Here is a 23,749-nt window from a genome sequence, read left to right as displayed (position 1 = left end):
TGAATGTTCCTGTCGGTGTGGAGTTGTTAAAAAAAACCTGGCCGTCTAGGCCACATAATTCTCACTTTTTCTGCTTGGGTTTTACCCCCTCCAACTTTGCTTTGCCCTTTCCGTTACTTCTTTCCACAGGCGGCTGCCCGTTATTCTATCATCTTTCCATTTTCCATGCCAGAACATGTCATTGGTGCTGAGCCCGTCCTCCTTGTGCCAGCACCGTGTAGTGTATCTTGGGCCGCACTGGACTTCTAGCATGAAATCCTTGGAGGCTCTTGTTCTCACCAGTGTTCATACGTTTCCATATATGAATGCGTGGCTCAGTGAAGAAGATGCCCCTCTCTGCCTCTCTCTTTCTCCTTCCTACCCGTGATGGTGGAGTGAGAGCGCTCTGCCCATCTGACATTCCTGTCCCGTTCCCCCCTCCCCATCTAAGCCACCAGGTATCTTCATGCTGGTGCAGTGCTTGCACATGATTAGCAGACGTCCCCCAAACAGGTTTTTTTTTTTTAATGGGATGTCATTTGTGGTCTTTTTATAAAGTTGCTTTGTTATTGAGTCAGCCTAATGTCTACTGTGACTGGCAGCAGCTCTCCAAAATCTTGGGCAGAGGCTTCTTCCACCTGAGAGGCTTTTATTGAAGATGCCAGGGATTTAATGTTGACCCCTTCCGCACACAAAGCTTATATTCTTCCACTGAGCTGTAGCCCCCTTGATTCATCGTACTTTTATTAGATTATATACATACATGCTGCATTCAGGAGTTGCTCCTGGTGTGTGTTCTGGAAAGGTGAGTCCTTCTTGCCCCACTGAGTACGTGAGGAAGACTTGAAGGAATGGCATCATTCAGTCTTGGCAAGAACCACTGGGGTGGATCCAACCTGCTTTCTCACTCAGTCTTGCCCAACTCTCTTCCTTACTATAGCTACTTCTTTGTCCATGTAGGTCCCATGATCCCAGGGATAATCTTTTTGTCTGGTCAAAAGGGGACCCATGTACCTTTTTCATCACTGGGAAACTGGTTGGATTCATCCCACTATGTGGAGTGTGGCTTTCGTTCTGTATGACTGTCTTTCTTACTTTCAAGGAATTAAAACTCCAGAATCGTTTTTACATACAAGAGTTTGCTTGGACTGAGTTGTGTTTTGTAATTCTGTAAAAAAACAAAACTTGTGCATGTACGTGTGCATGGGCAAAAATATCTTTTACTTGCATGGGTTTTAGTAATATTGTAAAATAACAAGTATTTAGAAAAATAAACTGAATTTGGTGGGTTTGATTTGTTTAGGTTTTAGCCCATTTCCATCCCAAAACTATGAAAATCTGCTTTCCCAGAGTTGGAAGAGACTGCTGGGGTGGAGGGGAAACATGGCAGCCATCTGTGATGCTTTTATCAGTGGATTACTGGATCCAACCCAGTCACCTGAGAGGGCAAAATTCACACCTCCACGTCTTTTCTCTATGGTGCCTGAAAAATTTAAAAATTGTACATCGGTTTCCCTGCAGTTAAATCCTATATTGTGCTTGCACTTTATTGGAATGGTATATCAGGATGTAGCCAGAAGTAATGCCTTGTCCATTTGAGCAGGGACAGTCAGTAGCTTCTTTTCTTGATAACCTCAAAAGCCCCTGTTTGTAGGAGCGACACTTCATAGAGGGATATCGGAGCATGAAAGTATTCTGTCAAGTTTAAAATGCTTTTGTTAATATTCTTCTCTCAAGGGATAAAATAAAGCAGATAGCAAATGCCAGATTGATAGTCTCCTCCCCTTTCCCCCCCCCCCCCCCAATTTTCATATGCTCACAGACTGGTGTTGTCCTCAGTCTCGGACTATTTTGCAGCCATGTTTACCAACGATGTAAGGGAAGCAAGGCAAGAAGAAATAAAAATGGAAGGTGTGGATCCAAATGCACTATGGGCTTTGGTGCAATATGCCTATACAGGTAATGAGTGGCTGGTAAAGTTGTTACATACTCTGCGTCTAAGTAAATGTTTTATTTCAGAGTGCCCCACAGAAGTGAGCTGGATGCTGCCCTTTTGTATATAGTGGGCTTTCTGGGGAAAATCTGAGTTGGGCAATTTTCTGATTCCCTAAATGGAGTGTGATCTGGTTTATGATATTCCCCCCTTATATTTAGTAAACAAACTTTTAAAATTACCCCATGTTAATGCTGTGTTTGAATAGCAACAAAATCTTCAACTGAAATATCTGAGTAGAAAAAAATTGTGTTCTTTAAAGACAGAATCACATGCGCTCCGTTACATGGTTTTGATTTCTGAAAAAAATCAAAAGATAAAGAAAACTGTTGACACTCTCACAGTTTAGTCCCATGAAGAATTACTGCAATCAAAACCCAGCTGAAATCAGTTTAGCAGCCCAAAGAGCTGTTCTTGATATGCCATGGATATAGCTGTCGATTCATCTATTTCAATAAAATGTAATTCATTTCCATGAGGTCACTGGGTCACTTCAGTTTTCACTGTCACTTTCCATAGCTTTGCTTGCATTTACTTGTCCCATATCAAATTGGGCTTTACAGTATCCCCTCCATCATGTGAGAGGAGACATTTCAACAAGAAAGTTAGCTTTGGTTTTGATTTGATCTGCACAGTCAATCAGATGAATTAATAACTTGATTTTTAAAATTTGGATTAGTACATATATTTGTGACTTCATTTCTTCCTTCATCCTCCACTTACAGATCAATAGAATATGCACAGTTCTCTTACACTCCTAGGGATAATGACCTGAACAACATTAATTATAAATTTGAAACTGCCAAGTTTGCCTAGTACTCTATGAACAATGGCATGCACTCATTGTCAATGTCATGAAACAATCTCTAGAAATAGAACATTTTTGCAGGGAAAATAAAGCACTGTAAATGTTTCCATTTTGTGAAAATGTGCTGCTTTACATCTCTGACGTACAGAAAGGAATGGCTCAGAGTAGACTTGGTAGTACAAGATATGTTCTGCAGTGGCCTGGAGCTATCTCTTGTTTACACATGCTCTTAACTGAAAGAGGTGTTTGTCTGCAGTGAGCTGTGTGCACGTGTAGCTAGATTCAGACTTACTCCACATGCTCTGATACACAGGAGGGATTTTGTGAAACAAGAGGCTGGTTTATGTTAATTCAATGCAAACTTAGAGGGGGCTGCTTGAAACATCTAGGGTTTGTATCCCTGATGCTTTTGTATTACTGGAAACTCCTGAGGACGCTTTTTGCAAATTGTTTGCAAAAGCTTTTTAAAAAGAATTTGTAGGTAACATCAGATATATTAAAAAAAAGAACAAAAGGGAGGGGAGATTAAAAGAAAGTGCTGGGAAAAGTAGTTTAGAAAGGGAGATATCTTTGAGCTCCATGTTTTGAGAGGGAGGTGAGCGTTTACCGTAACTATTTATTTATTTATTTATTTGGCTATTTATACTCTGCTTTTCTCCCCAGTGAGACTTAACATCTTTCTGATAACCACCTTATGAGGCAGGTGAGAATGAAACTGTGTGAATGGCCTAAGGTCACCCAGCGCACTTCTATAGTAGAATGGGGATTTAAACCTGGGTCTCCCAGATCCCAGTGTGACTGTCTAGGCATTGCACAAGTCATCAGTCTAATTAAGCATGTTTCCAAATGAGGTGGTCTAAATGACTAGGCCCATGTGCTGTTGATGATGTCTGTAGCCCGGACTGAGTTCATATGTAGAAAGCGATTTAAGTTCTTTGATTCTTAATTCTGTTTGTCCTTCTCTAGTGGTCCTGGGTGAGACGGTCCTTACGTCTGAGGATATAGCTCCTCCTCCTCTTCACAGGCAGGGTCGCTTAGTTTTGCAATTCCCAGAGGGGAGGGGCTTATCTGCAGACCTCAAGTTCTTCGGCCCTGGTATGGCAAGTCAGATACCAGAGGGGAAACCCACTGGCAAGACTTTTACCTGCTGACTGCTCCCCAGCGTCTGACTGACAGAAGTATTCTGCCTCTGAACCTGAAAGTCCAGTTCAGTTCTCATTCTGGTTTATAATCCAGGTTTCTAGGCATGAGAACACACCACGGTTAGTTGTTTTTCTTCTTGGACTTCATGAGGAACTGTGGTTTGTTCCAAACAGAATGTCTTTGGTCTCTGTGGTGCAGGGAAAAGAAGGAGAAATGTAGGGGAGCGTGCAAACCTAATGCCTTGTTCTTATTGTGAATGAACTGAGGTCAGAATGCAGTCATAGTTAACTTCAGGGCTATTTTTGGGCAGGAACGCACAGGAATGGAGTTCCGGCTGGCTCCCAAATTGGCCACGCCCAGCAGGAACTCATTAGCATAATAGGCCACACCCAACAGCAGGAACTCATTAGGACTGGCTACATTAGGGGTGTGTGGCCTAACATGCAAAGAAGTTCCTGCTACAAAAAAAAAGGCCCTGGGTTTTGACAACAAACAAGGTAAACAGAATAAGAAGCAAAAGGTGGGTGTGGCTGGATGACCACACTTCTGGTAACATGGAGGCCTAATATGCTAATAAGCTGTGCTGTCAGGGGTGTGGCCTAATATGCTAATGAGTTTCTGCTGTTGGGTGTGGCCTATTATGCTAATGAGTTCCTGCTGGGCTTTTTCTACAAAAAAAGCCCTGGTTAACTTATAGAATTCACTGCAGAAAGATAGGATAGTAGCCACTCGTTTAGATAGCTTTAGAAAGGAATGAGTTACACTGGGCAACCTTTCTCTGTTTACCATGATAACTAATGGAACTCCCAGAGTCAAAGGCAGCATATCTCAGAATCAGTTGCTGGGGGAGAGGGAAACAAACAGTAGGGGAGGGCTTGTTGTTTCCATGCCTTTCTTATGGGCTTCCTAAAAGTATCTGGTTATCCACTGTTTTCCAGCATCCTGTTTCCAAATAGACCCTTGGTCTGATTTTTCTAGTGCTGCTGTTGTGCTCGCTTTCCTAAATAATGAATACTTTTTCTGATTACTTTAGGTCGCCTTGAGCTAAAAGAAGACAATATTGAGTGCCTGTTATCTACAGCTTGTATTCTCCAGCTCTCTCAGGTTGTAGAAGCTTGCTGTAAATTCTTAATGAAACAGCTTCATCCATCAAATTGCCTTGGAATCCGCTCCTTTGCTGATGCACAGGGTTGCACAGATTTGCACAAAGTGGCCCACAATTACACCATGGTATGCTGTTTGCATGGGCATCTGTAACCTGGTTATTGAATTGGGGGGGATGTTCCAAGGAATACAGCAGAGAAATAAGAAAAAATAAATCTCATGTATCTCAGAATATGGTTCTGGCATAGTCTACGAACTCGTGAACCTAAAACCCCGTTGCTCAGATCTCATCTCCGTTGTTGTAAGCTGATTAGCCTTGGGCAACCTCTTGTCTCTTAGCCTTACTCCATTCTCCCTCATCTTTAACTTGGGGAATAATTACCAGCCCACCTTGTCAGGTTAAATACTTTGAGTACTTAGAAAAGTAATGTATATATACTATATGACATATTATTCAGCAGTCAGTTCAGTGATGTGTAAAATCAGTAAATACAGGGAAAGAGGAGGGATGCAGAGAATTCTGAGTTTATTGCTGATTTTTGCCCACTGAATGTATCTTCTTTTCTACCACTTTCATGTGTCCTTATACCTTAGTTAACTCTCACATATTATGAAACTGGTCCTGTGAAGGTCCTGGAATTGACAAATATTCTGGGATTGATAGATCATGCATGATAAAGGAATACATTGGTCCTGGTCGGTGTCAGGGTTTGTTCACATAGCATGGTTTGGCCATCTGAGCCAAGCCATATTGTGAACTACAAACTACTGTTCTGAAAGTGTAGTTGTATGAATAGAGAGGCTTATGTCCAGTTCTTGATTGTCTTTGTCTAACCCAGTTGAAATTAGCAGGATGAAACGTGTAATAGCTATATAGCTTGTGTATTTATTTTATTTATTTATTTATTTATCTACCAGATTTATACCCTGCCCTCCCAGCCAAAGTCAGCTCAGGGCGGCTTGCATAAAAGAATAAGAACATATCAATAACAATTTAAACAATCCTAAAATCATTTAAAAGCAGTCCAACTTATAGGTGCTATAAACATTAAGTGATACTGATAGTAATCATATTATTAAACAATGGCGGCCATCAATCAATTATATATTCTAGTGATCGGCCCATCGATCTAATCCTTTATGCAGCTGGCACAGGCTGTTGTTAGTGACTCCAGGCTGTTGTTAGTGACTTCAGGGGTCAGGGTTCTCTGCCTTTCAACTATTGGTGGTGGCTCCTTAGTTGAAAGCCTGGTGGAAGAACTCCGTCTCGCAGGTCCTGTGGAGCTCTTCTGGGAGCTCATTCCACCAGAACGGAGCCACCACCAAGAAAGCCATGGCTCTGGTTACAGCCAGCCTGGCATCCTTGAGGCCTGGGAGGGCCAGTCGATTTTGTGACCCTGATTGCAGTGCTCTCTGGGGAACGTGGGGAAAGGCAATCCCTCAGGTATGTAGGCCCCTGACCATAAAGGGCTTTAAAGGTAAGCACCAACACCTTGAAGCGAATTCGGTATGCTATCGGGAGCCAGTGCAATGTATTAGTGAAGAACACAATAAAATCTTCCATATGGGGCTTGTAAGATAAACAGCAATGGATTTTTATTGTAATCTTGGTTAATGAGCACAGAAAAGTCAAGACTTGAGCCTATTGGTGTTCGGTTTTACAGGTCGGTAGTGGTTCTGCCTGCTTCATTACACTGGCTGGCAGGCTACACATAAGAAGAGCCCTGCTGGGTCAGACCAGTGATCCATCTAGTCCAGCATCCTGTCTCTCACAGTGGCCAACCAGTTACTCTGGAGGGCCAACAACAGGGTGTAGAGGCCTAGGTCTTCCCCTGATATTGCCGCCTGGCACTGGCATTTAGAGGTTTACCTTTAATCGCCCTCCTGTTTTTTGCCCTAAAGTGATACTGCTCCTGTAACGCAGAAATGCCATTTAGCCACCATGGCTAATGTGTATTGATAGACATATCTATAATTTTGTCTAATCCCTTTTTGTTGTTCAGTCGCACAGTCGAGTCCGACTCTTCGCGACCCCATGGACCACATCATGCCAGGCCCTCCTGTCTTCCGTCGTGCTCCGGAGTTTGCTTAATTTCATGTTCGTTGCCTCGATAACACTGTCCAACCATCTCATCCTTTGCCGTCCCCTTCTTTTTTGACCTTCAGTCTTTCCCAGCATCAGGGTCTTCTCCAGTGAGTGCTCCCTTCTCATTGGGTGGCCAAAGTATTTGAGCTTCAGCTTCATTATCTGGCCTTCCAGGGAACAGTCAGGGTTGATTTCTTTTAGGATTGACTGATTTGATCTTCTTGCAGTCCAAGGGACTCTCAAGAGTCTTCTCCAGCACCATAGTTCAAAAGCATCTATTTTCGGCGCTATGCTTCCTGATTGATTGATGGGCAGAAGGAGGGAGTTTTCAGGTCTGGGATGTAAATCCAAATAAGCAAAAAGGGGGGGGGGAGTTCTCTGGGTAAAGAAGAGGTATTTTAGAGCTCAGTTATCGCACTGAGCTGGAATTTTTTTGGAGAAAATTCCATAGTCTCACCTAAGTAACTCTGGACTACGAACCTTTTAGTAGAGAGAACCTAATGTAGGCTTTTTAGTTTTTTCTCAGGTTCGAATGCTAAAGAGGCTAGGTCCTTTGTACAGAAGTACTCTTGTGGAATTACTGAGAGGTCCTTATTGATGATCTGGGAACTAGATAATGGGGAGTCTTGTTTCTCTCCAAGCAGCTCTTGTTTCCTAATGAGCATGCTGAGATTATATGGTTTCTGCTGCCCCTTCTCATTCTTTGTCTTGTAGATGGCCCCAGACTTCTGCTTCTTGTGTAACTGGCAGAGAAGAGCCGGTTGGTCACGTTGGAAGGAAGCCATCAACAAAGAGGCTGATAATTTGCTTTGCTATTTTTTGTATGTTACTGATGCACAATTTCCCCATCTGTTATGAAATAGTCGAGACGCAGTATAACAGTTAACTCTAAAATGTGGCCATAGAAATAGGTACCTTGGAGCTATTGACACTGAAACAAACAGTGGTACAATTACAGCTGTGAACACTTTGACATGAGTGAAATTTAAATTAAGTGGATTTTAAAAAGCTATTTTCCAGACTAATTAGTTGTGCTAGATGAATTCTTCTCATGGTCCCGTTTTAATGTTGTTTAGTTCCAAAGGAGACCTAAAATTGAATTTTAGTAATAATGAGTAATATAGAAGCAGCTACTTTGGCTTGAAATTAATGTTGCCATGGAAACAGAATAGAAACATGAATCTCCAATTAGAATAAATCCCCTAGTAATTTCATTTGCTTAAAGGCCGCTTGAAAGCAGGGAAATGTTAACGCCGAAACAGCAGCCACACAACGTTCTTTCCAGAAAAGGATTGTAGTAGGAGTTTGGTGTACTTGTACTATCTCAAAGCAAGTGTAGCTTATTTTAAAAAAACAATTATGTATGTACTTCAAATGGTAATAAGTTCCAGCAAAGGCATGGCTGTGGAGCAGTTGTGTGTGTGTGTGTTGTATCTTCACACTGTTTTGCTTCTGCTGAAGGGTTTTAAAATTGGAAAGGAATGAGTCTAAAATATTTATATTTCAATTTGAACACTTTTTTTGTAGTTTTTTTGCCCCCGGCCCCAAATCTGACTGGCTGTTTGCTATTTAGGGTGTTCATAGGCCCAGCTAAAGCATCTGCTCACGTAAAGCATCTGTTGTTCTATGAAACTGCGAGTGGTCCGTATCTTATTTAAAATCTGTTGCATTTGGGACCGACTCCCAGCAGTTCAGTTGAAGTGGGTATTTCTTGGTTTAAAGGATATGTTGAGTGAACATTGTCAGGGGACTCACATCAGCTAAAAGGCTTTTCACTAGCTAAACAATGCCGTTAGTGTCTCTTGAAAAGTGTTGGCATGGTTTCATTTGGAGTATTAGGACTTGGAGTGTAAATGTAAGTAACACAGATTCTGGTATTCTTGTCACTTCAGTTTACAAGCGTGTGGTACTACTGTGTTACAAGAATAAGACATTTGGGTTTTTTAAGTGATTATGCTGATGACTAACAATGGCCCCGTTCACACGGAGCAGAAGCCACGCTAAATAGACGGAAGAGAGGCGGAGTTACCTGGCACGATCACACGGCAACATCTGGGGAGCGTAGAGCTCCCGTGGTTGAACTGTGGCGAACCGCCGATAAAACGGAGCAAAAAACTAGTACCTCGGAGGTACTAGTTTCCGGTAACTGCGGGGCAAGGGCGGGCGTCTGATCGCGTTTCCGGTGGCATCCGGCGGCCGTCCATGTCCCCTTGCGAAGAAGGGTTTTTTTCCCCCCAAGTCTCCGTGGTTGCGCACAAGCACCCAACGGAGCATGCCGCATTCGTAGTGTACACAGAAAAAGGAAACTAGGTTGCCGCGCCGCGCTCTTCTTCGTTGCGCGCAGGCGTGTGTTGTGATCGCCGCCTCTCCGTAACCACGGAAGCTCCACGGTTCCTCCACAGAACCTCCACAGGAGGTATGATCGCTTTACTGCGTGTTAGTTTGCCCTGGGGCAAACAGCCACGCTTCCCCCCCCCCCGCAGTTTCCTGCCCGTGTGACCGGGGCCAGAGTTGATCAACTTGTTCGCTTTAAAGAGTAAGGTTCTTTTAACAGTATTAGGAATAACAAGTGGAGACCCGCAACAAAATGTTGCGTACTGGGCCTCGCTGTTCCTCCGGCCGCCCGGCTCCCAAGCGAGGGCCGAGCGGCTGCAGCCGCCTGGGCCTCGCTATCCCCCCCCGCCCGGCTCAGAAGCAAGGGCCGAGCGGCTGCAGCCGCCTGGGCCTCGCTCTCCCCCCCCTCGCCCGCCCGGCTCAGAAGCGAGGTCCAAAGCGAGGCGCGGGCGGCTGCAACCCGCCGCCGCCGCTTCGGAGCCAGGGGTGGGGAGAGACCAGCGAGGTCTCCGAAGCGGGGCGGCGGCAAGCCCGGCTGCAGAGCGTTTCCTGCGCATGTGCAGGAAACGCTCTGTCAGTTTCGGGGGGATTTAAATATCCCCCCGATATTTTTGAGGGTTTTTTAGATTTTTGTACACACCTGGGGCCCGCCCCACGTGTGCACAAAACTCTCCCTCCCCCCCAGCTGCCCCCGGTGCGCAGATTTAGGTATCCGCACACCAGGGGGCGACTTCAGTATTAGATATATAGATAGGTAATGTGAAAGACCTCTACCTGAGACCCTGGAGAGTTTTTGCCTGTCTGAATAGACAATACTGACCTTGATGGACCAATGATCTGATTCAGTATAAAGAAGAAAATATGGTTGCACCAGTAAATAGGAGGGGGAAAGGAGGGACAAGGTGCAAGGGACAGCAAGTTTATTTGACCTTTTAGATCTCAGTGTGTTTCGTGATGAGCTTTGTCAGGGGATCTACAGGGCGGCTACAAGCATGGACGGCTTCAAAAGGGAATTAGATAAGCATATGGAGCAGAGGTCCATCAGTGGCTATTAGCCACAAGGTATAGATAGGGGCTCTGGGGCAAGTGATGCTTGGTGCTTGAGGGGATCAACAGTGAGAGGGCTTCTAATGTCCTGGCCCCACTGGTGGACCTCCTGATGGCACCTGGTATTTCTGGCCACTGTGTGATACAGAGCGTTGGGCTGGATGGGCCTTTGGCCTGATCCAACATTGGCGTCTCTTATGTTCTTATGTTCTTATGATCTCAATCAGAGAAACTGCTCTCCCTTGCAATTTGTTCCTTCTTTTTTCCTCCTGACTCATGTGTTTGTAAGATACTGGTATTTTAAAGAAGATTTTTAGCTAAATGAGACTTTGTTGACATGTAACAGCAGATAAGAAAATTCTGCATGGATCAGGATCATTGGCAAGCTCACACATGCATCTCATAACACACACACCCCTTCTCATGATGAAAATCTCAGTTAAATACAGGTACTTGGGTTAACTAGAGCTAGTTTCCTTCCCACTGGGATCCTAAGCCATGTTTTTTTACAAGCTGAGAATGCCATTGGATGGCGGAATGTGCCTGTAATCATGCATCATGGATTGGATCCAGTCAGCATTTTCATTGCTGAAAAAAGGAGAAGGGCATCTCTTTTGACCACCAAAAAGGCTGTTCTGGGGATTGTGAGATCTGCATGGACAAAAACCGTTTGGAGTAGAGGTTGCAGTAAGGAAGGATATTGGGTGAGATTGCAGGAAAAGCTGGCTGGATTCAGCCCTACAGGTAACCAGGTTAATGCTTAACTGCAATTCTCAGTTGAAGAAGTGAGGATGGAGGAATGAATGCGTCAGCCTACCTTAGCCGTGGTTATTAAACGTGATTGAAAGCCACACGGTTAGGGTTAGGAACAAGATGGGGATCAGCCAGATCCAGGTGGGTTTCTTGGGAAAATGGCCTTCTGTTTGGAACAGCCTGGTGAAAACTTCTCCTTTCCCTTTTATCAGAAGGTTGAAGTAGGCTGGTTCTGAAGACAGTTAGCCCTGATCCAAGGCATCTTCAGTATCTTGGCAAGAGGTTCCTGGCACTATAACCAAGATATAAGGGCTGAGGTGGGGAAGTCAGTCACACACACATAGCATCCCTTTGAGTTCCCTGCCAACTGGAAAAAGTATCTCCTGTTTTTGTAGCTTGTGTTCACTGCAGACAATGGAACAGGCACATCTGCTTCTGGTAGCTTGTTCTCGCATGGTCTTCAAGTGGACACAATCACACTCAGGCACACTCACCCACACATTTATGCCTTCAGCCTGGCATTCCATAAAACAAAAGTTAATTAGGGCCCCGGTCACATGGGCCGGATATCGCAGGGGGGAGGCGTGGCTAATTGCCCCGGCACAGTTTGATCCGCGGTTACGCGATCAGATGCACCGGTGGCACACCACCGGTCCTTCCCTCGGTGCCGGTGGGTACATGAGGGACTGGAGGGGAATGCCGTGCGCCGGCACGATCACACCACGGGCGTCTGGAGGCAGCCTGTGGCAAACGTTTACTAGTACCTTGGAGGTACTAATTTTTTAACTCGCATTGTCGGCGGTAAGCCATGGGTGCGCTCCACCTCCCAGATGTTGGGGTGTGATCGCGCCTGGATAATCCGCCCACCATCCGTGCCTCTCCCGCGGCAACTTTGCCGTGTGACCGGGGCCTAAGAAACACTAACATTGAATATTGGTTAAAAGAAAGCACAAATCAGGCATGGACACTTTCAAAAAGGCATAAATTCTCTAAGACAGGATTTCAAAACTCCTGGTTTCTCGCCGTAGGCATTTCCACTTGCAGAATGGGTGATTTTTACAGACCCCCCCCCTGCAGCCCCCCACTTTGATCCTCTTGGTGTTCTTTGGGATCTGCTCACCCCGGGCTCAGCAGAAAGGGGAAGGCAGGAAAGGGGAAGGCATTTATGTAGTGCAGCTCTGCTCCTGTTCTGCATAAGATTCAAGTCAATGGGACTGAATTTACTTTCTTTCCTTGGCAGAGATTTGTCTCTCTTATCCTTTGTGCTACATCAGCATTTTAAGGACATACGTAAAATACTAAAATAAATTTAAAATAAAAGTTTCTGGCCCTTATCATTGTGGAGATATGCTTGCACATATTGTTAACAGTTATCCAGATGGTCCCAAAATTCAACAGTCAGGGTAAATAATCTCCTGGGCCTGTTGGGTGAAACGCTCCGCCCCTCACTTAATCGCTTCCCTTTGGTGAAAATCACAAATCTTGCACAAACCAGAAATATCTCATTCAGAAGAGAGCATGCAGATGTAGTGAGTTACTGTTCAAAACTCGAATGATTTTTTTTTCACAGAGGAGAATGAAGTACATACTTCTTTAGGCAGACAATTTTTCACAAACTGTTTTTAGATCAATAATGTCTTAATAGTGAGCAAACCTGCGGCTAGTCGTGGTGTGTTTGGATTTTGTACACCAAATCTATTTTATTCTTCAATTCATGTTTCAGTCTTCATTTAAACTTCAAAATTTTGCTTATCTGTTGTCCGCTAGTTTGGTGTGGTGGCTAAGTGCGCAGACTCTAATCTGGGAGAACCAGGTTTGATTCCCCACCCCTCCACTTGCACCTGGCTGGATGACCTTGGGCAAGCCATAATTCTGACAAGAGCTGTTCTTGAAAAAGAGCAGTTTCTGTCAAGAGCTCTCTCAGCCCCACCTAACTCACAGGGTGTCTGTTGTGGGGAGGGGAAGGGAAAGGAGTTTGTAAGCTGCTCTGAGACACCTTTGGGTAGTGAAGGGTGGGGTATAAATCCAATCTCTTCTTCTTCTTCTTCTAATGTTGAATTTATTTATTTTTTCATTTCTAGGAGCATTTCATGGAGGTAATCAGAAACCAAGAATTTTTATTGTTGCCTGCCACTGAGATTGCAAAGCTTTTAGCAAGTGATGACATGAATATTCCAAATGAAGAGACCATTCTGAATGCATTGCTCACGTGGGTGCGACACGATTTGGAACAGAGGAAGAAGGATCTCAGTAAACTCCTGGCCTACATCAGGCTGCCACTGCTTGCGCCACAGGTACACTGCTGCACTCTACTCAAGCCATTTAATGACCTGAAAATGTGAACAACTTAGGGTGATACTCCTCAGTTGTGTCTCATCTAGTGAACTCGCTCTTTGGAAACATCTGTGTCCCTGTAGTGGTGGTGGTTAATAGAGTGCCGCCGGTCTGCACAACACTCTTTATAAGATGAAAAGCACGTCCTTGCTCCAACATTCTATAACCATGCATAACAGGGGTTGCATTTTTTTCTCTTGAAAAGAAGTGTACGTGTCTTCAGATTAAGAGCATCCTGTCAAGAAAGAATGTGATGTATGTCCGTTAGACCAATTTGTTTTTGTTCTGCTTTACTTTGTATATGGTTCATGTGCACAAAGAGGAGGTTAATCAGATCCATAGGTACTCTTGCCAGCGCAACTGACCAAGCCAAAGAGAACTCTGCAGCTATGTATGCCGTCCCTGGCTAGGATTAATAAGCCTTCTGCTTTTGACACTTTCTGAGCCATTGTCAAACACTTGGACAGTCACAGCACATGGCAAATGGGTTTCATTTGGCTTGGAAAGTCACAAGATGGGTGAGCATGATGTGGAGTCAGGTTTGAGGGCCCATTTTCTGGTTACAGGTGGAAACTTTTCTCCCCTGAAAGTAGATTCAGGTGGGTAACCATGTTGGTCTGAAGCAGCAGCACAAAGTTTGAGTCCAGTGACACCTTTAAGACCAACAAAGTTTTATTCAATGTATAAGCTTATGTGCACAAACAAGAAGTGTGCTTGTACACGGAAGCTTATACCTTGAATAGAACTTTGTTGACTGGACTCAAACTTTGGGGGGTTTTCCCTGTAAGGGTACAACTTTGCGGTTCTGTGCTTCAGAAACGTGTTGACATTTTAGCCCTCTACCTTATGTATTTGCTCTGTCTTCAGCAAAGCCACTGATCTACAGTGTGAAATCCAGATCTCTAACTGATAATACAAAATGTTTGGAATGGCAATCTGCACTTGGTATTTGTGAATCCTGTAGGCTATTACCTGAGGGACAATGGAAAATAGTTTTGACTTTTATCCTGATTCTGAAGCGTGAGATTATGTTCTCATGTGAACTTGAGAACCTGAGTGCATCAAGGCTTTAGTTAGTAGGTGCCCAGTATTCCCATCTTAATTGTGCCAGCAGGCTACTGCAGGTTGTTTCCCAATATTTCCTCTCAGTCAGCATCAAGTTCATAGATCTTAATAACAATGCATTTATCATTATTGCACACTAAAAAGCCACAGGAGCTTGTGATAGTCATATATACAAATAGTTTTCTGGGACTTTTTGTCCTGTGGGAAACATAGCCATTCCATTGCATTGGAAATTATAAGTAGTATTTTGTAAAGAGTGTTAACATATACAGTCCTTTTAAAAAAAAGTTTAGCGTAGGCTGGGATCCAAAAAGCAGTCTTAGATGTGCCCAGTGAAGTGTCTGACTCCTTTCTTTAGAACCATAGACCACCATACCATACTGCACATTACTTCTGAAACTTCCCTCGATTTCAAGTTTACCAGGTGGCATGGGGAGTTGCTGTTAGAGGGAGATACCCAAAGCACCCCAGGGTATCTAGAAACAGTTGTATAGTTCTTTGCATCTTTAATTATAAGGAAGATAGCGGCTGTGTGTGTCAGGATGGATACAAATGTACATACAAACTAGGACTCACCATGGTTTTTCCTTCCTTGAACTAAGCCTGGCTCGTCCCCCGCCCCCACTCAGTGCATGCGACAACATCCTGGCCAGCGATTTGAATGCTGATTTAGTATTCTTTCTTGCACTTCCTCTCATACTTCTTCAGGTGAGCTACCTACCACTTCATCTTTCTAAACAACCTATTCATTTGTTCCCATATCTTAATTTTTTAAAATAAACATGAGATAGAACAAATTTTTGCTGGGGGCGAGGCAAGGAAATCTGGGCTTGTGATCTCACCCCTTTCAGCCTCTTAGCGTAGCACATAGCCTGCTTCTGCTGCAAGCACCCGGAACAGATTTCCCCTGAGTTAGATCTCTTAGACCAGATTGTCTATTTGGACCCAGCAGAGTGAGTGCTCTTCCACAGTGCCTACACGTCTCAAATTTAATATATTAATATGCTTCTTTAGTCTGAAATGTTAATTTGGCTGATCATTGACTTGGTGTTCTCCATTGCATGGACTAGTTTAGATACATGTAAAATCCTCTGTGGAGTTGCCATAGGGTTGCCAAGTGTACTTACCCTTGCCGGCGGGGGAGCCTTGCTGGGCTCCAGGAGCTCTCCCAGGACGTGCGCGTGCAAAGCGCGCACGCACCACCAGCACGTCACAGGAAGTGATGTGCTACGTAGCTCATGTTGGGGGTGTGGCCCAGATCTTCGGGGGGGGGACCCATGTGGTTTCCCCCCTGACGATCTGGGCCACGCCCCCAACATGAGCGATGTGGCTGTGTCACCTCTGTGACACAGCTTCGGGGGGCGGAGTTCCCCCCGAGGCCCGATTCCGCCGCGGCAGAAATCGGTCCTCCAAAGCAGGGGTTTCCCGGCCCCCTGCCCCTACTTGACAGCCCTAAGTTGCCACTTGGACCAAAGTAGAAACTAAGTGGCAAGCTAGCCATGACAGTGTTGTGTCTGACACAGGGATATCACTTCCGCTTCAAAGCCTTAAATGGGTGATTTAAAAACGTTGTGAGGGCCTGATCCGGACTAGGCATGCAGCACAGTGGGATGAGGCTTTCTGCTCCTCCATGTCTTTTCAAGTGCCGTAACACCCGTGGGGGGTCGTTTTGGCACTTGAGAAGGTTCGAGAAGGGGGTGGAGAAGAGCACCTTTAGGCTTTAAAATGCTGGCCATGCTCCATGTCTTACATGAGAAGCCATCATGTCTAGTTTGGCCCTAAGTATGCCCCCGATAAAGTGAGTCTCGTGAGCATAGTGGCAGCTCAGCTGGCTCTTTTGTTTCTTCCAGTCATTCAAGAAATAGGAAACTGAAAAATCAGTTACTGTTTTGTCAAGAAAAGGGTTTTTTTGTACTTGGGTGAAACTGACAAAGTTCAAAACTAAGCGAGGCCATGCTCTCTCATGAGTGTATTCATTTGTTGAGAAAATGTATATGCCACCTTTCTGGAGACCTGCCCCAGACATCTCAGAAAAGTAAAAGAATACAATAAAATTGTGAAGGCAGCGTAGAAAATTATCAATGATAAAAAGCCATTTTAAAAAGTGTCATTAAAAAACAAGCCAAGACACAAAAACAGCATGAAAATTATATTCATAAATTACCCATCAGGCCCAAAGTAGGCTGTAAAAACAACTAAAAAGGTGGAATCCCTTAGCTGACAATCTGAGTAAAAAGAAACATTCCTAAAGGAGAGTAAGACAGAAGTCAGGCCTCAGCGAGGGGGCTGTTGCAGTGGTGAGGTGCCACCACTGAAAAAGCCCTGTGTCTGCCATCGCCTCTGCATACGGGAGCACAGAAAACTGCAGCTGGAAAGAGAATCTCAACTGGCAGGCTGAACAGAGACAGTTTGTTCTTCTAAACTAAACAGTTTCACTAATCATGAATTGTGATGCCTTGGAACAAGTCATAAAACAACCGATTTGTGACTGAAGGAGAACGATAAAGTACAACTAGTATATGTATTTGGAATAATCATGTCAGATCAGTCTGGACCCACAGCTGTTTATCCTCAGTGGACTGACCTGTTCTGCACGGTAGATAGCATTGTTTCTACATGACACTATGGATGAGGATAATGGTTGGAACACAGTGTAAAGATCAGTAGTGTGCAAAAAAATCTCAGAATGTCTAATGTCTCACGACATCCATGAGTGATACTGTTATAGTGTTGTGATATATGCAAATAGTAATTTATATTGACAGGAATTGGTTTAAACGCCCTGTATGGAAGGGTTTTAACTCCAGCTATATCTTTAAAAAATCTCCGATAACCATCCTGGGTGCTGCAGGTGTTTTTGTGTGAATATGATAATTCTAGCCAGATAGGTTTAAACAAAATATTGAAAAAGCAAATAGCTGCTGTTAGATAATGGTTAAAAATGTATGGGAATATTTGTAGCCCCACACCTATGGGATGCCAATTCTCAGACAGATAGGAGAGTCCAGTTTTAGCTGTGATTAGAATTCTCGCTCATATGGCAGGCACAAGGAAGCCTTTCCCTGAAATCCTAAAGTAGGAGTTAGGGGGACAACAATTTTAAACAAAAACAGAGCATGTGAGTCAGGGGAACTTTATCCTTCTCCTCTTATCTAACCAACATTTTGGCACTCCCCCCCCCCCCACTTCACCCACCTTCTGTGATCGGAGGCCTGTCAGGAGAAAAATGCCAAATCAGATCATGCTGAATTTGGACACCAGATTTTTTTTCTGGAAGTTCTCCAGAAAATTTTCCAGGAAATTTCCATAGAGAGATGTCTAATTCTTCCTATTTACTGATCTTCCAGGCTTTCTCTAGTTTGGTCTGTGTGTTTATTGTTGGGGTGGGACAGTGTTGACCTCAGCCTCTGTACACAACCTGGTCTGTAAAAAGAGATATCTGTTTCAGAGGGTGGAATGAGCAGGGGAAACCTTTGGCCCTTGTCACTGATATCCCCTGCAGGTGGGTCTGGACTTTTGTTTCTACCTTCCCTCCCTCCGCATTCTGCGTAGCCTTACCTTCCCGCCAGCATATACTAGCACCTTGCTCGACTCCTAGCTCATGCAAAAAGTTCCCATGGTTACACAGGATCAGAAAGCCCTCCCCAAGCCTCTGGGATAGTGCAGTGATATGTGGGAAATGGAAATGCTGTGCCATTCCTATTAGGCAGGAACACTAGCGAAGACTTTTGGTTGGATGAAGTCCTATCATGGACTTATCTGAGAATCACTACCCCATCTTCTGTTGTCTTGTGAAATGGAAACAACATCTGGATCAGTGATGTGCTAGAAAACACAGAATCAATTACTCTCATTTCGAAATATAGTTTTCTTATTTGAATTAGTTAAAATAACTGCATTAAAGAATACAGTCCGATTTTCTATTTTTATTAGTTTCCATCGAAATGCACATCTCTTGTCTGAATGCAGGTTCTTCTTGACCCTACATTCCATTCCTGCACTTAAAAGGGGTGATGGATTCCAATGTGTACATGATTGTAATGCACGTTGTTGCATTTTCTGCGCTGTAGGGGTGATGAAGGTAGGCGTCGGTACGCCTGAGGCCAAGTTCCCCTTTTTCTGTGTTGACTGTAGTAAGTAAAATGTTGTCTTAATTGGCTCTGTGTAATTGCCTGGCGAGCCCTGATAATATTGGCAGCATAAGGAAGGAAATGTGAAATTTAGTTCCAGGTTTTGTATTGACAGCTGATACTAAGTCAGTTTCTGCTGCAAAGTGCTAAACAGGTGTAATCCATAGCATTAGGCAAGCATATTTTGTGTGGTTAGCTTTCTCTAAATGCTTTAGCTTTGCTACTTATGTGCTTATTCTTTTGGCTTGTTCCCCTGTTTGTATTTTATTTATTTATAAGTATTTTTCAGACAAAAATTTGCTCCCAAAGCAATTCACAGTATATCTAATATAAATTACAACTAAATTTCAACACAAATGTTCCTTAGGGAGAGGATTCCCGCTATATAAACATGAAATTCTACATTGATTACAGGTGAATTAATATTGCACTGTTAACAGTATTCCCAACAGAGCCTTTGGCTTTTTATGAGTAGAATATTCTTGCTAATAAATTCTTGTTTATCAGTTCAGTGCATCTTTTTCTTCCCTCTAGTTTTTGGCGGATATGGAAAATAACACACTCTTTAGAGATGACATTGAATGTCAGAAACTCATTATGGAAGCAATGAAATACCATTTGTTGCCAGAGAGACGACCCATGTTACAAAGTCCCCGCACAAAGCCTAGAAAGTCTACCGTTGGTGTATTGTTTGCAGTTGGAGGGATGGATGCAACTAAAGGTATTTATTTTGTGTGGCAACATAAAGGCTAAGAATGGATGAGACATTTTTAGAGAAACAGGACTTGCTCAGAAGTGCTTTCGTGAGTGAAAGGCCAGCAGCTGGCAAGTATTTGTGATGTCACCATCGCATTTCTCTCCCAGCAATCCCTAGAGCAATAAAATGTTTATTGGCTTATATTAATGTGAGTAGAAGCAAACACATGTGTGGCTTAAAAAACAACTCTACTTGTAGCATGAGCCAAGAATGAGGTTTTCTATGATGTGTCTGCGTCATACAGATTGCAGTGCTAGATTGCCATGATGGGGGATGGTTATTTCTGTTTATTTGAACAAAATGCAGCCATGGAGCTGCCATTTAAAGAGGAGGACTGGTGCTGGAGGGGAGAATAGCGGCTTGAAACTTTTCACTTCCTTTTGTTCTCCACTGTCTTTACCTCCATTGTGGAAATCTGCAAGTTATGTATGTTTTTCCCCCCCAGTAGGGGCAAAAATTTGCTCGGGGTCGTGATTTTCAGTGGGAAAACAATATGAAGGTAAAGCATTGTACTGTTTGTCTCTTTCACCACGAAACTTCCCCTTTAAATTGTAGCCCCATGAACTGTATTTTATAGGGTTACCAGCTCTGGGTTGGGAAATACCTGGAGATTTTGGGGGTGGGGCCTGAGGAGGGCAGGGCTTGGGGATGGGAGGGACAGCCGCAGGCTATAATGTCATAGAGTACACTTTCCAAAGTGGCCACTTTCTCCAGGTGAGCTGAGCTCTGTTGCCTGGAGATCAGTTGTAGTTTCAGGCAATGCTCCCTCTAAGATGTGGCGTCTTGTGAGCAAAACTTCTACTTTGTGAGCTACCGGCATTAAAGTCGTGAGCGAGCAAATTGGCTGCTGCATAAATGAGTCTGCTCTGGAGCCATCCTTCTTGAGCTGAGACAAAAATGTGTGAGCCAGAGGCTTAAAAACTGTGAGTTGGCTCACACTAATTCAGCTTAGAGGGAACACTGGTTCTCAGGAGATCTTCAGCCACCGCCTGGAGGTTGGCAACCCAATGTGCTGCTTAATTTGGGGGGGGGCAAAACCGTTTATGTTCAGTTCCATACTTTTAATGTATAGTTCTACCCTAATATGGATAGATATAAATTGATACGTCGGGAACACTGTATTATACCTAATTTATTCAAATTTGACCTTTTGTAAAATAACAATTAAAAACGTTACTGAAAATGGACCGCTGAGTTATAGTCTATATAATTCTGTCCATAAATGTCCGAACATTTTATAGAGATAGAGTGAAAAATTCGTCACCACTCTGAAACATTAATATTGTTTTAAAAAGTTTTATTGAAAATACAACAAAGAAAGATTTTCTGAAGAATGTATGCATATTAGGGGAATAGCAAGGGAGAAAAAGTAAGACCGTAATGGTACTGGTACGAAGTACAATACTCATCATAAACTACTGCTTCAGTTGTATAACACAGACACAATACATGCAAGTTTGAAAAGTAGTTAAGCTGGTAGAATATTTTCCCAAAAGCTGAAGTTAATACTTTTACAAGCATACACAGTGTTACATTTTTGTTGATAGTTATTTTTAAAATGAACAATATGTGGAGAAACTACACAGAATATTTAAATCATTATCTTGGGGTTAATTATTGAAGCATTAATGAAAGAGTTTTCATAATGGTTGTTCAAGCAAACTTTTATTCTTTCTTTTAATATGGATTTTGAATATAGCTGGATTTGAAGCATATTTTTATTCTGGTTAGTTAGTATTCAGTATTCCATAACGGCAGAATTGTTGATAAATGGACTGCAAATGTAAATTCACAGAAACTGAGGTCTTAACTAAGGTATACAAGCCAGTTGATTTTTCTCTGTTACTAATTTATACATTTCATTTTGTACAAGTTTGGTCAAGTAAAATGTTTATGAAATGCTTTCATGAAACTTGCCTGGTTAGTTAACTGCTATTTAAGTAGATCTGACAAATTTCAAGAATGTGTTTTGAACGAATATATTCCTAGTAACATTCCTGTGCATGTTAGTGAATATAAAATAAAGATATGGTTGGATTACCCATCACCTTACAATACAGAGCTCAGTTCATTTTTTTACAATGAACAGTGATGGCAAAGGTGAATTTTCTATTAATATAATTTTCTGTTACTGTTAAGGAGCAACAAGCATTGAAAAATACGATCTCCGTACCAATATGTGGACCCCTGTAGCAAATATGAATGGGAGAAGATTACAGTTTGGAGTGGCAGTACTGGATGATAAACTGTATGTTGTCGGCGGTAGAGATGGACTGAAAACGCTGAATACTGTGGAGTGTTACAATCCCAAAACAAAAACTTGGAGTGTAATGCCACCTATGTCTACTCACCGGCATGGACTTGGTATGTACACTAGTTCTTCGTAGCTTGATTTTTAAAGTGAGAACTGTGGAATGATCAGTCAAGCAAATCCCTCCTTTTTAAAAGACCATTTGTGTTGTATTTGTGTTGTTTTGCCATAAGAATGCAATTTGATATGAGAAACTTGTACCAGACAAAAAGAAACCAATAATCAGCATTAGGTGTAATTTGGACTCATATGTAGTGAGTGGATCAAAAAAAATGCAACACAATGGGCCTATGGAGGTATTGTTTTACAAGCCTGGCAGGAGCCCTAGATTTACAAAAAAAAAGGGAGAGGGTCAAGAAAACCCCTAAACTCATAAAAGCAATGTTTATTTCCATTAAAAAAAGTGTGCCACTGAGATCTCCTGAGACTACATTGTGAGATCTTGATGACCATTTGGGAGGTTGCTAAGCAACCGATAGTCAACATTGTTGAAGATTCCAATCCTCAGTTAGTGTGAAGGATGGGAGAAAGAGAGAGGCTAACAAAGGCAAAAAAAGATAAGAGGGAGGGACATTAAAGCTGGAGTGGGGAGGAAAATTATAAAAAGGTAAAACTGAAAATGGTGGTGGAGAAGAGAAATGTGGGTGGAGGTGAGACGGGGCCAGAGGCTGCCAGAGGGAGAAACAGTAAAAGGAGGTGGGTAGGAGGAAGAGAAAGAAAAGAAGCAGCTGCAGGCACTACCAAAGGAAGTCACAAGAGGAAAGCAAGATTGAGAAAGTTAATGGAGATCCCCCCCCCCCGGTGAGTTCTCCCAGGTTCCACACTTATAATGTATCTGATTTGGTGCTGGACTAACAGAGTACAGATTGAAGAACCCATTCACTGCTGCCAAATATGGCCTGGGGGGAAGACTGTACATAGCTGGGACTGTCCACAAGCTTGCGCAAAAACCCAATAATAAAAAAAGTTGATGGGAATATTTGCACCAAATCCTAAAATTGCGAGCTAGAGAGCATATTAGAGTTTACTCCATAGCAATGATGGTGGCAAAAAAGGCTTTATTATAGCCATGACATCCCACACAGCATCAGCCAGCAGAGCTTCTTTTTTGGTAGTTTACTCCAGAATCATCTTGAGAGAAAGACAGGAGCCTGACCCTCAGTGACCTCTTTGCAAAGCATTTTGTGGGTAAGATCACTTTCATCTGATCTGATATGCAAGTTACTCACATTAGAGGGAGTGGATCTGTGATTGTTCATAAGTTGCTACTACTTGTCTTGTTTAGTTTGATAATTTAAATCTTGTGCAACTTGAGCATGTGGTCAAGATCCTTGGAATTATCAGCCCAACAGTCAGATTTCCCTTCTGGGCCCAGGTAAAGGTCTTCCTGACTAGTTAATGTGACCAGTGTGATCCTAAGTAGCTGGACAATGGAGATTGTTCTCTGAGAGAAGGATTGGTTCCAGAAAACTGAAGGAGGCTGTCCACTTTTGAAGAAGCCAGTTCTTGACTGTAGTAATTGTGGCAGGTATAGACCAATGTCTAATATTCCATTCTTGGAGAAGGTAATGGAGCATGTGGTGTTCTTTTCTTCTGACCTGGATATGGTGCAGAATCTACCTTGTTCATCAGTTAAGGCAACCTACAGCAGAAGATAAAAATGGGCGGTGCCTAACCCTGGTGAGGACCTGTTGTTTGTGCCTTCTGTTTGACAGGCAGCGATGTGTGACAGGACCTTTCCAGTGCACAAGTTTCCCTGAAAGACAGTCCACCCTAGGGGTGTGCAATTTTTTTTTTAACCAGTATTTTTCGGTTCAAGTCTATTGGACCTGAAATATTTTTGGAATTTCATAAAAATCCCAGATCCAAATGGCATTCGGATCCAGGATCTTTCAGAAATCCCCA

The 23,749-nt window shown here is 43.2% G+C and overlaps 1 protein-coding gene across 1 annotated transcript in view; it reads left to right on the top strand.

The window, feature by feature from the left end:
• KLHL5 (kelch like family member 5) overlaps positions 1-23,749 on the top strand; it is a 67,915-nt gene that overhangs the window by 34,782 nt on the left and 9,384 nt on the right. Inside the window, exons 4-8 of the mRNA XM_015418255.1 lie at positions 1,802-1,938; positions 4,957-5,153; positions 13,329-13,541; positions 19,311-19,497; positions 21,673-21,897. Coding sequence (XP_015273741.1) covers positions 1,802-1,938; positions 4,957-5,153; positions 13,329-13,541; positions 19,311-19,497; positions 21,673-21,897 — 959 coding nt within the window. The remainder of the gene's footprint in view (positions 1-1,801; positions 1,939-4,956; positions 5,154-13,328; positions 13,542-19,310; positions 19,498-21,672; positions 21,898-23,749) is intronic.

Source organism: Gekko japonicus, unplaced genomic scaffold (genome assembly GCF_001447785.1).
Source record: "Gekko japonicus isolate JY-2015 unplaced genomic scaffold, Gekko_japonicus_V1.1 scaffold55, whole genome shotgun sequence".
Lineage (NCBI taxonomy): Eukaryota > Metazoa > Chordata > Lepidosauria > Squamata > Gekkonidae > Gekko > Gekko japonicus.
The sequence above is the reverse complement of the archived record's forward strand: the minus strand, read 5'-3'. Positions and strand labels throughout refer to the sequence as shown.